General features: G+C 40.1%; 1 protein-coding gene across 1 annotated transcript in view; it reads right to left on the bottom strand.

The window, feature by feature from the left end:
• Positions 1 to 13,304, bottom strand: part of AMPH (amphiphysin) — a gene marked incomplete at its 5' end in the record, with an annotated part of 245,667 nt that overhangs the window by 98,931 nt on the left and 133,432 nt on the right. Inside the window, 2 exons of the mRNA XM_080818126.1 lie at positions 5,922 to 6,017; positions 8,117 to 8,211. Coding sequence (XP_080674252.1) covers positions 5,922 to 6,017; positions 8,117 to 8,211 — 191 coding nt within the window. The remainder of the gene's footprint in view (positions 1 to 5,921; positions 6,018 to 8,116; positions 8,212 to 13,304) is intronic.

The raw sequence follows: 13,304 nt of genomic DNA, 5'->3' as shown, positions 1-13,304 counted from the left end.
TGGACAGGACTGGAGGAGATGATGCTGAGTGAAAAAAGTCAAGCAGAGAGAGTCAGTTATCATATGGTTTCACTTAGTTGTGGAGCAGAAGGAATAACATGGAGTACATTGGGAGATGGAGAGGAGAAGTGAACTGGGGGAAATCGGAAGGGGAGACAAACCACGAGAGACTGTGGACTCTGAGATACGAACTGAGGGTTTTGGAGAGGGTCTGGGGGGTGGGGTGAACCTGGTGGTGGGTATTGTGGAGGGCACGTATTGCATGGAGCGCTGGGTGTGTTGCACAAACAATGAGTTTTGGAACATCAAAAACAAAATAGAATTAAATTTTAAAAAAACACACACACAAAGAGAAATGGGGTTGAAAAATAACGGAATCAAGCATACAAGACCTGTAATACAGTATTTAATAGTCCAACATGGTCTTTGGAGTTTCCAAAAGAGATGAGAGGTTAAGTCAAAAGAAATATTTAAGGAGATACTGGCTGAGAAATTTATATAATAATAAAATCATCAAAATGCAGACCCAAGAAACTCACAGAACCCCAAGAATAACAAACACCGAACAATATCCATCCAGACACTTCATAGCCAAACTGCGTAAAATCAAGAAGAAAAATATAAAGACAAAGGCAAGGATTATAGAAAGCTAATCTTGAGAAGCTATACAAGCCGAAATACAATGACATAACATTTTTAATGTGCTGAAAATTTAAAAGAAAAAGAAAAAGAAATCTGCCAACTCAGAATTCTATTCCCAGTGAAATACCTTCCAAAAGTAAAAGTGAAATAAAATATTTATCAGACTGGGAAGCCTGTATGACTCAGTTGGTTAAAGATCTGACTCTTCATTTCAGTTCAGGTTATGATCTCGGGATCATGGGATCAAGCCCCTCATCAAACTCTGTGTTCAGCACAGAGTCTTCTTGGGATTCATTTTTCCTCTCTCTCTGCCCCTCCCCATGCTTGTGTGTGTGCTAAGTAAATAAAATCTTTTTAAAAAGTCTTTTGCAGATAAACAAAACTGAAAGAATTCACTGCTATCATAGGAATTTTAATACGAAGGAAAGCTACACACAAAAAAAGTAAGTACCAGAAATTATAAAATTCAAGGTCAATATACATGATTTTGGTTTTTTACTTCTAAGTGCTTTAAAAGGTAACTGATTATCTAGAACAAAAAAGAAACAAAAACGTATTGTGGGTTTTATAACATATGTAAAGGAAAATTTTGTAATAATAACAGAGGAAATGAAGAAAGAACTGGAGGTATATTATTTATATAAAAGCACTATGATAGTATTTGAAGTTAGACTGGTAAAGTTAAAGATGTACATTACAAATTATAAAGCAACCACTAAAAGCTTAAGTTAAAGAGAGATATTCTATCTCTCAAATAAATAAATAAATATCTAAAACAAAAGTGAGGGGCACCTGGGTGGCTCAGTTGGTCAAGTGTCCAACTTTTGATTTTGACTCAGTCATGATCTCGGGGTGGTAAAATCTAGCCCTGTGTTTGTCTCCATGCTCAGTGCAGAGTGTGCTTGAGATTGTCTCTCCCTCTGCCTCTGCCTCCCCCCCTTGCTCATACACACATGCACTCTCCCTCAAATAAATAAACCTTAAGAAAAGAGGGATAACTAATTAGTACATAATAAGCCAATTTAATTAGTCTGTTACAAGGCCCAAGAATTTGGCCTTTTTGAAAAGATCCCTAGTGGTCCAGTTACACCAAGCCAGTCCAATCGGAGAACTACTACAAGAGGAGATCCTTAAAAAACTTTCAAATTTAATATAGTAGGAAGAAGAAAACAACAATATGTTTATGGCATAGAAACACAGTCACAAGTCACAGACCCTCAGCAACCTACAGTATAGGTGTTGCAGGGATTATTCCCACTTTACATGCAGAGAAATTAGAGTTGCATGAGATTAACTGATACCTTGTCCAAAATTGCTCAGAAAGTCTGTAGCGAAGATGAATTAGATGTCAGCCAACCAGTACCAGGAGTAGGCTGTGGCACATGAGACACCCAGGCCCAACCTCTAAGAAGGCCCTTACTCTCAGGGTCACATAGGTGTGGGCTAAGCAACCAAGAGTAGGTGCCTCCTTCTATCTTGAACTCTAATGCCCTCACCTGCCTCACCCAGTCCCAACCCTCCTCCTGACTCTCGGTTAGTCCTTCTCACTGCGCCCATATTTCTCTGACCTACCCATCATTCAGTTACCACCTGTCACTCTATGCTATTCCTCTATACTCCCTTCAGGATGGGTGAGAGGTGGGTTGGGGCAGTTACTCTCATTCAGCTACTTCCAATCTCTTCACCCTCTACACCTACTGCTTCCAACTGGTGTTAGTACTAGAAAGCATAGCTGACTCACATTTGCTTAAAGATATGGGATGAATTAGTCTAGGCAGGATGCAGGGAGGCCCTTCAGTGTTCCCTAGTGGGGACAGTGTGCCTATGAAGTGACAAAGCTCATTCTTTTTAGCAAACATCTTACTACTACCTTCAAAGGAACACTGTCCCTTGAAGCAGTGACCTTGTGTAACTCCAGGTATCTCTGGTAAAGCTCTGCTTCATGAACTTGTAGGGGAGGGAGTGGGGTGTGGAACTCTTCTTCAGTATCTTCCAAGAAGCAAATCTTGATTCTTTGATGATGAATGTGATTTTTTGAAAAGAGCCAAAATTCAAAGTCTTCCAAGCCTGAGAATAAGGTGGAAGAGTACACTAGGTCATCTTTTTTGTTCAAAAACAAGAAGTGAAATAAATTATGTGACTCATTTTCTTGGGTAACCGACAAGTCCATTACAGAGTAGGGCTTACCATAGTAGATGGCCTGTTTTGAAGTCCATCATTCATTTTGATTCACACATTTTTGTGTTGGAAATACAAATCAATCTTATTTCCTTCCTTATCTGATACTTGAAAAACTTGAAAAAAGAATCAAATCTTCTAAGGGTAGAGTTATTTTACCTTACCTTTTATATGGGAAATAATACAATTTCTATTTAACCATCCAGTAATAAATTTTATTAAGTAAATTTACTAGTTTAACAGTAAAGAGTTTAATGAAATGGTTCAATTGAAATTTCTTCAAATTTCCCACTGCACACTGAACTTATACAGTAAAAACTTTTAATTTATTGTATTTTTTTAAAATGTCAATAATGACCCCAATGCAGAATTCACTTTGTCACACTGCTGTAAATATATGTTTAGGTGCTTATGTGGGGCAGCCAAGATGCAATCTAAACTACATTTTACAATAACTGCTCACAGCTATAAGGCTGCCTGGGTTGATGACCAGCTGGCTCTTATTAGAATATTGATTTTAGATGTCAGTGCTGCATAATAAGAACTGTAACACTGGGTGCCCTGCCAATCACAGTTGGAAAAGTCAAACATCATTCCCTCATGAATCGTACTTCATAGCCCTTGCTGGTGAGGGGCAGTAAATATTTGGAAATTTGCCTGACGTGTTAACTACACATGGACTGTTTGATTTTAATGGAAGTCAGAGAAGTCAGTTGTGTTCCATGCTTTGAAAATTCTCCACAGAGTATTTTCAGTCATTAGCTTCCTTTCCGTCAATAACCCGTTCATTACAGAATCGCTCAGCACTAACTTGATGGAGTGATAGAGTCTTCATCCCCTTCTACCTTCCGTTCAGTGAGCAAAGACACAGAGGATAACTTAAGTGTATCTTCACAGAAAAACCATCTCTCAAATATTAGGAACAACTCCTTGTCGTATGAAACAGTCTCACAATTGTCTACGTTGGTTGAAACCCTATGTGTATGGTAGGATATTCTAAACGTGACTTCACAGAAAGAGAAACAGAGTTCTGAGTTCTGGGTTCTTCATCTTTCTGATGTAAAACAAACTGAAAAGGCTAGCTAATATCATCCATCATGGTTTTATTTAATTAATTGATTTAAAGATTTATTTATTTATATTTAGAGAAAGATAGAGAGGGAAGTGGGAGACCACGGGTAGGCAGAAGGGCAGAGGAAGAAAGACAGAATCCATAAGCAGATTCCCCACAGGCATGGAGCCTGACATGGGGCTTGATTTCACGACTCTGAGCCAAAACCAAGAGCTAGGTGCTTCATCAACTGAGCCACCCAAGTACTCCCATTAGGATTTTATTTTAATCTGTGTTTCAATGCAGGTACTTCTGTGTGTATCTGTCTTCTAAAATCATACACTCCTAGAGAGTATGGCCAATTTCCAAATACCTATGGCAGAGTACGACCACAGCAACTAAGATCCTCCACGTTTTTTTTGAGGATACTAAGTTTTTGTTCATGAAGCTGAACAGCTTTTCAAATGTGTTTTTCTCTAGTTAATCACAGCTCTCATTTGCTTAGTTAAATCATACTATGAATGTATATTATATGAATAATTTAGGCTAGTTTGTAAACTGCTTTGAAATTTTCAAGTACAAGGTCAAAGTTTTCCCTTATCTTCTTCTGATTTGTTATGAACTGATATTTATGGAGATTTATTTACCACACAATAAATGATATTCTGAAGTGTAATAATAATGATTCTGAGACTCTTTGCTCCACAAATGTTACAAACTCTAAGCCAAAATGTGACTGCCCACCAAATAATCTGAAGATATCCCAAGACATATTCCCTATAGGCCAGTGCATGTAGCCTCACTGGACCCTAAGATTTTTTAGTTTATTTTTTAAATCTCTCAGAAAATTTTAAAAAGCCAACTTACATCTTTAGAAGAGAATACAATCATGCAACAGCCCTCTAAAGTGTTCTCCTGCCTATTATGATAACATCATTGAGAATCCATCATTTGGACTTGTTCTCTGTGAACATTCTGCCACCAAGGCTAATTAATGCACCTAGTCTGGTCCACTGAGGTTTTTGTTTGGTGCCCCTGTATCCCAAAACACAGGCCATCTAGTTGTTAGGTGTTATGTATGGAACCAAGGAAACTGACTTCATTGACAGGAGGGCTGCTCTGGCTGAGAAGCTTCACTAGGCTTTATGGCCAAGGCCAGTGCATGTTATTGCAGCTAGTGTCCTGGTGTTTGGCCATGACTATAGAGCAGGCCAGGGAAAAGTGGAGATACACATCAGAAGTCAGCTAATTAAGGCTCTGCAGATGGATGAATGCTGGTTCACGTCTTCCTTCAACCTATAAGAAGCCCAGCACCCTGATACTTACCTGGTATTCCTCCTTGAGCAGGAAAAACAACTGGGGTGCAGATCTATTCCCACTACCATCTGCTAGGTACAGCCCTGATGGTTTAAAAACCATCTCTATCTCCAGAGTCAATTCTACATCTACCATGTTCGATCTTCTGCTTATGTATCCCCCATCAATGGATCCAGGTATCAAATAAGACAGATATTTTAGACCAGATATTATTAGATCCAGATGCTAATGTATTTGATACACTTCTATCCTAACAGTTTAATATGATCCAGAAAATTTTAAGGAGAGAAAACACATGCAGGTATGCTCTGAACAATAAACAAGGAAAGATTAGATCTTGCTCTCAGGTTTGCAATGAAGTTTCTCCTCTCCTGGAGACTGCTGTTTATTCTAATGAAAATTCTTATCAAATGCCATACAATAAAAAGGTTGGAACATAAAGACGATCAGAATTTTTGGTATCTGGTACGCAATTTTATATCTGGGATATTAAAAAGACGTCTGTAGAGAAATGAAAGCTGAAGCAGTTCGCTAAAGGGGAAAATGTGATTTCTGTGGCTACATTTCATTTCAAACCAACAGGAACAGGATAAAGCTTCCATGCTTAAATAAATGAAAAGTTACTGTCTTTGATGTCAGTTGGAGGACTCTGAATTTCACTTATCTCTTGCCCACATTTCATAAGTACATAGAACCATTCAATTCTTCCCTTTACAGACACAAAGTAAAATACCTTTATGTCAGGAAATTGGCCCAGATAGGTATCCAGTGTCAGCAAGGACCCATCCACTAGTTTTTGATGGAAGTCTTCCCACAGGACATCACATTTCTGAAAGAAGAAGAGAAAGAAATAACTGCTAAAGTGTTTTAAGGATACTTTTCACCAAACTTCTAAAAAAAATCAGGTATGATCAAATTAGATAAATAGTACTTTCTCAGATAATAGATGTTAGAAAAAAATGTGGATTATTTAATAATACAATAAAATTTCAAGGCAATTTGGCTACCAGTTCTAATCGACAATGTAGGCTACCGAGGATACAGACTACATTTTCCAGCCTGTGTCACAGCTAAGTGTAGCCATGAGACTAAGGTATGGCCAAAGGGATGAACTTTTAGGAAGTGTCCCTAAAAGGATGCTTGTCTTCCCTGATTCCTCCATTTGCTGACTGGGTGCAGAAATGAAAGCCAGTGGCCAAGAGGCAGCAAGGATGGCAAAGATGGACCCCTGATGCCACCAGACCTGGACTGTTCACTCCCAAGTCTTTTATGAGAGAGAGAGAAATTTCTACCTTTGGAAAACCATTTTTTTGGGGGGCTTAGTTGCTTGTGTTTCTTTTTCACACTTCAAATACGGATCCTTATTGTTACAGATGCCAATTTATGAAATTTATGCCAACAAAAAAATTTAAATCCTCCATATGAAGAGGCTCATCTTCTGATGTGAATAGATGCTTTCAACATGTAATGTTTGGCTCCTTCACCATCGGAAAGCCCATATTTAGATCTGCAACTAAAGGTTTCAAAAATCCTGGCAGGACCTCCAAGGACCAAGGTGGGACAGCAGCCATTTTCTGAAGGAATAAATGTCAACAGTGGCATCTGTCACACACAGAATGTAATGTGGTGTTCTGAAAGCTAGTAACACTGGTTTCTATTATCCACTAAAAATTCTTTTCACAATGAATTTTTAATTATACACCATTCATCAGAAATTTATAAGGTAAGCATTTAACAACATGATGTTGAAATGTTGTCTTTATATTGAAGAAAGGTGAGAAAAAGCAATTACTTAGTAATTGCATGGGAAAGTGGTGTGTGGAGGCTGGTTTTGCCAGACTCGGATTTTGAAAGTTTTCTAAACGGGTAAGAAGGCCAAGAATCTTCCTTATAAATAAATCTCTGGGCTTTTTCTTTTTTATCCTAACAAAATTATGAAGGTCAATATGGGGGTGTCAGAATTTTCATGGAGCACCCCGGCGCTGCACTGTTAACCCATCTTTCCAAAGCCCACATAGATGGTCAGTGCATCACACATCAGCCTTTCTTTCCAGCTGGGGTGGCCATATCCCTTAGGTCTTCTGTGCCTCAACACTCATCAGTGAGTTCATGCCAAGTGGGCATGACAAACACCACTCTTTAACAAAGAATCTGGACATGAGAGAAGCCCTGAAAGGCACTTTGCTACCATCAGTAATAATGACATGTACTGAGCACCATCCCAATAATGTGAATACACAGGCTTTAAATGTGTTATTAGTAGGTATAATTCTTATTCTTACTCTGCAGATGAGAAAGCTAAAGCCTGAGAAATTGAAGAACTCATGCAACATCACAGAGAGGCCATTCCTGGTCTCCACCCCATTAGGCCTTTGGCAAAGCATAAAATACCCACTTTCTCACTTCCTGCCAGCCAGATGGCCCTCGGCTGCAAATTGGATTTCAGGTGTTAAGACATGTCTAGGGACAAAGGCTTCTGGAAGTTACATTCCTATTAGCAGGCTGACCACATCTGTCCTTAGGTTCTGCAGACCAGTGAACGGACCGGTGGCATTTAAGTGAAATAGATGCTTTTTGCGCCTCCTGACCCTGTTTTCAAGAAGGGATGGGGAGAGAAGGGGTGCAGGGATGAAGTTCATACACAAAATCATGCCCTGAGCCAGTTCTGCTGCTGAGATGAGCTAAAATGTGTAGAAAGGGACAGGAAAACACAATTCCTATTTTGAAGAAAAATCATCTTTAGCACACAGCTCTCTACCCTAGTAGTTTTACAATGGCTCACTAATCACTATGAGTTTGGGCTGATCTGGATGGCAGAACCGTATGGTGTCTTCTGGGTGCGCAGTGCCCTGTCATGATTTAGTGGATCGTGCTTGAACACTGGCAGAAGTGCCCCGGCCTCCTATGGTCTGTGATCCCGGCTCATACCTCACCAACCATCTTCACATCTTCCCGCCCATACCAGTCAGGCTCGTAGACTTCATGCAGCGACTCTGTGAGCTTCATTGAGGCTTCTTGCATGCCTAGTGTTGGAGAAAAACAACTCTGGTTGAATAGACATGGGTGAGGCACCCCTTCCTCTGTCCCCTACTTTTCTAAGATAGAAAAACCTTGAGTTACCCACTAATCATTGAAGGAAAAATCGTGAAGGCATGACTGTTACTTGCATCTGTAGTCACAACCTCCCCATGAGGGTCTCTGATGTATCTGATTACATTGTGCATTTTCTCTTATTTTCATGATAATGGCAGATACTGAGTCTTGAAAAAAAAATCAACAAGGTGTCCTATTCTGAAAACAACAATAGTAATGTGTTCTATTACATATGCCGTCACTTATGACATGACACAGAACCATAAATACACAGGACTCCTAAAATAATTTGTCCATAGACTATGGAGCTCTAAAAATAAAATTAACCCTAAATGACTTTAAATCTAAGAAATAAAGCTTCGACAGGAGCAGCTTGAAGCAAAATTAACAGGATTCTAGGGCAAAACAGCTGGAAGTAGTTTAAGTGACCTAACCATTTTTGAAAGAAAAAAGAAGAAAAAATTTTCTTTTTATACCATGATTAAAAGCTACATATACAGGGGCGCCTCGGTGGCTCAGGGGGTTAAAGCCTCTGCCTTCGGCTCAGGTCATGATCCCAGGGTCCTGGGATCGAGCCCCTCATCGGGCTCTCTGCTCAGCAGGGATCCTGCTTCCTCCTCTCTCTCTCTCTGCCTGCCTCTCTGCCTTCTTGTGATCTCTGCCTGTCAAATAAATAAATAAAATCTTAAAAAAAAAAAAAAGCTACATATACAGTTTTAAATCAGAAAGCTCAGAAAGTTCAGAGTTCTTAAGTCTGTTGTCAGAACTTCCATTAGACATACATTTGGTGTGTGTTGCAAAACCATGGTGGTTAAGTAACAGGAAAGATATAAAGTGTTCTTGTGCAACACGGTGACAAAAAGTATCACCAAGTCTTACAGTCTCTGCTCTGCCCCTCCTTCAAACCATGGAGGGGACAGTGTGGGCTGGATGGAAACAGCGCAGGGCTGAGAACAGTCCATAGTGCGTTCTTTGGCTGGTGACTTGGAGGAGCTCTCCTCTGGCACCAAACCCTCCCTACCAGCTGGAAGCTGAGACCTGGCCCAGTTGGTGTCTTGGCTTTTGTCACTAGGGAATATGAAAATTTCCTTAGAAATGAAAAGCATCTCATAAAACTTAATGCCACGGACTCCACAATGGAAAGTTTTTATGAAACTGAAAGCTGCAACCATCTAGACTCAACTAGATGCCTGTTGGATGTAAGGGAGTCTATTCTGGGTTCAGTTATGAGAAAAGGACAAAATAAAAGATCTCTGAAGTGACAGAAGTATGTCCTTGAGGAATAGGTACAAAAGCACAGTATTTCATGGTACGTTTTCTCTCTAGGCAGGGAATGCCCCTACTCTCCTTCTTCTGATAAGATGCAGATATAGCCTTGGTCTGTGCACTTGAGAAGTTTGAAGGTTTCCAGGTCACATGAAGTAGGAAAGCCTGTAACCCTCTCTCCATGAAGCAAATCACTGAGCATACTGAAGAATTTTCCAACAATGTACTGTATGGCTCACACCAGCTGAAACAACTTGCTGACCAAAATAAGCAGCCCCAGCAGTGATGAAATGAAGGCATGTGAGTACAGACAGCCAAAAATTAATGCGAAACCTGCAAGTGTCCCTAGTAATTTGAATGCAAGCCAAAGACTATGTCCCCTCTTCTATGTGTGGCCACTGCTGAGGTGAACCAGCATGATCTCCAGCATCTACATTCGCCCCTCTCCAAGGACAAGTAAACCTCTATCAAGAAATGTACCCATCAGAAGTCAGTCACTGGTTGACATCCTTCCATAATTCAGATGCCAAAAGGCTTCTGAAGTTGTTTTCTCTTAAGTCTGATGGAAATTATAAATAGCTGTGTAGACAGGTACTTAAGGTCTTAAGAGGAAGAAAAAGAAATGATGGTATTGTAGGACAAATAACCTTTGTGGTGAAAAATAAAACTGTGAATGTAAGCTTAAAATAAAATTATATAAAACCTTACTCACTGGGGCTAAAAGCAAAATGTTGCAGTAAATATGCCTCCTAGCAGCCAAAAATAACTACTAATTGCTCTGTGGATAAGTAGTGATGGAAAATTTGGAAAGAATCCATTTTGACATAGAATTTGTTTCTAGAACACTCCATAGGAAGTACTTGGATGGACACATAGGTGAACAAGACACAAGCTTTGCTTTTAAGGGGCCTAAAGAATAGCAAAGATTTTAGGGATTTAGAACTTACTCTGCTGACAGAGCATAAGAGAGAGAGAGAGAGAGAGAGAGAGAGAGAGAGAGAAAAGAAAGCTAAAACCCAAGTTCCCTTCAAAGTAGCCTGGCAATGTCAAAGCAAAGAATAGATCCTAAATGCTACCTCTGGCTTTTAATAATATCTATGTCCAGTATTTTCTTAAAAGATTAGTGATTTCCAAAACTGCAAGACAGGCACCTAATATCACACACAGAATTATTATTTTACTACTGGATAGGAACCACTTCCCTTGCTTTAAATTTTGGACTGTCTCCAAGGCATTTACTGCAACATCCTCTTTCCCTCTGCAACCAAATTTGCAGAGTTTCTATTTTCACCCTCTAAGATATGTTGCAGAGATTACACTGCTACAAGAGTGCTCTTTGTACAGCCTGAGGGTGTATGTTTTAGTTAAAAATAACATCAGCTAAAATACATTATGGCAATAACCAGCAGCAGCTATAAACCATTATAAGAGTATCTAAAATATTGTTAAGTATCTGGCAGCTCAGCCCATTGTTTAGAAGAAAGCTGTTTGAGAAGCCAGTAGTTGGCTCAGAGAAAAGCAGGATGGAGTATCTTTCTCCTAGAGATTTAAGGAGAGCAAATATAGAAGCAAGAGTGGTGGAGGAGGGGAGGCAGAGTGTGAGATGGCTCGAAGACAGTCCACCCTCCCGCTGGGTCATGCTCACACATAACAAGTCACATAAAATTAACAAGTACTGATGTCACCATCTGGGCTATGCTCCGTGGAGAGGAAGTTCTTGTGTGTTCATTATCCCTGGGTCTGGGATCCACCATCACCCCCGCACCAGTGATTCCTGATTCCAGCTCCCTACCGACATCTCCACTTGGATGTGCTACTGGTTCCTCAGGCTTCACGTGTCCAAAACAAACTCAGAACTTCCTGACAAAACCTCATCCTACTTCCCTTCCTAATCCTCATGAACGTCACCCAGTTGTCCCAGTTAGAAAACCTGAAGTCATCCTAGATTCATCCTCCCAATGCGAGGATGCCACCAAGGCATACCAGTCCTGACTGATTCTCAAATGAAATCCCTTGCTTCCATGCCCACTGCCACAGCCCTGAACTCGACATCCATCATCTATCATCTATCATTTGGATTAGATGAAATAATCCATGCAAACCATTGAGCAAAGTGGTTCTGCAAAGCTAACATTCAAATGTCAGCCACCATTATGAAAAACATTTCTGAAGGCTCTGTGTCATAACAATTAAAACTATTATTTGCAATCCATCAGCCTTTGTTAAAATCTGGGTTCTAATACAGATCATCTCTGTGACATTATGCAAATTACCTAACAATCCTAGACCTCAGTCTTCCAAAGTCTACACTACTTTTAAATGATAGTACATGCCATGGTCACAGTTGAAATTGTAAGAAATGAGACAGTAAAAGCTTAGTTCAGTGCCTTGCACAGAAGTGCTCAATGTTAGCTTTTTTCACTATCGTTACTAAATACTGGACTAGACTTTTAAGAAGACTTGCAGCTCCATCTCCTCTAGCCTGAATCCCACAAAACCACAATAACTATTTTTCTAAAATGCTAATCAGATCATGTGACTCATTCCCTTGCCTACAGTAATGCAATGACTCCCTTCTGTGCTGACAAGACTGAAATCCCAATACGATAGGATACCTAAGCATTCCTACCTTTCCACATCTCATCCATTTCAGTTTCTTGCTTACCCTCAATGATCTACTTGTTCCCCAAAGAGCCCAAGCTTCTTCATGCTTCCTGAACCTTTGTAGCCATAGCTTCTTTTATCTAGAAACTCCTTCCAACATCAACCTCAGTCTCCAGCATATCTTATCACCTGATAACTAGTTATACTCCCTTCCTGGGTCCATTTAGGTGTAAGTTCCTTGGAAGGACCGACCTGGTCTTCCGTCCCTCGGGAGTGGCGGGGGTGGGGGGGGGGTCTCCTGTTCTCTGTTGTGAGGCACATAGTGCACACTTCTGTTAAAGCATGTACTACTATGTATATGTGGTCTTTCTGTTCATTTAACTTTCTCCCATTCCCTGCAGTCAGCTCCATGACAATAGGCACTCTGCCTTGTTCATCTCTGCATCTCCACTCCAAGAACAGCGTTGTGCCCATAAATGGGGCTCAATACATTTGCTGCTAAGTTAAAATGAGAACATATTAAAAAAAAAAATGAGAACATAAGACCTACCTTGCAAAACCTAAACATCTGTAGAAATAATAATGAGCTACAGAAGTGAATGGCACCCAGACATCAGTGATAATAAGGTGAAGAGTAACCTTATTTCCCAGAGTCCTAGTGGTAGAGATGTGGAGGTCTTCTGAGAGCACCTGGAGCACTTTATGGATGAGAAGCCCAAGGTAGCTGAGAACTTGGTGATCTTCCTACCACTGCCCCTGGGGCCAGACCCAGGGGCCATCACTCTAGGGCCAGAACTCCTTCCTCCATAATGTTGCCTGCATTACAGTACAATTAATTAGCTGGTGTTCTTTTTTTGGTGAAAGCCAGAAAAACTGACCATGAAAGACCTTTGAAAATCCAAATTATGATTTATTTAATGCCTACCTCTGTCTTTCCTTGTGTTCCTCAAAACCCAAAAAATGTGCTCCAAGGGACTCTAATTATTGGTATGACTTTGAGAAGAGAAAAGCATGGCATCGTCAAATACCTGGTAAATGCTGGCCACCCGTAGAGCTTCTGGAGATGTTATTAACATATTAAGGGCCCTGTAGTAATTATGCTCTGTTAGAAAATTCATTCCAAAAAAAAAAAAAAAAAAAAAAAAGAAAATTC

Source organism: Martes martes (genome assembly GCF_963455335.1).
Source record: "Martes martes genome assembly, chromosome: 11".
In the NCBI taxonomy this organism is placed as follows: domain Eukaryota; kingdom Metazoa; phylum Chordata; class Mammalia; order Carnivora; family Mustelidae; genus Martes; species Martes martes.
This window is presented reverse-complemented; position numbering and strand designations above follow the sequence as displayed.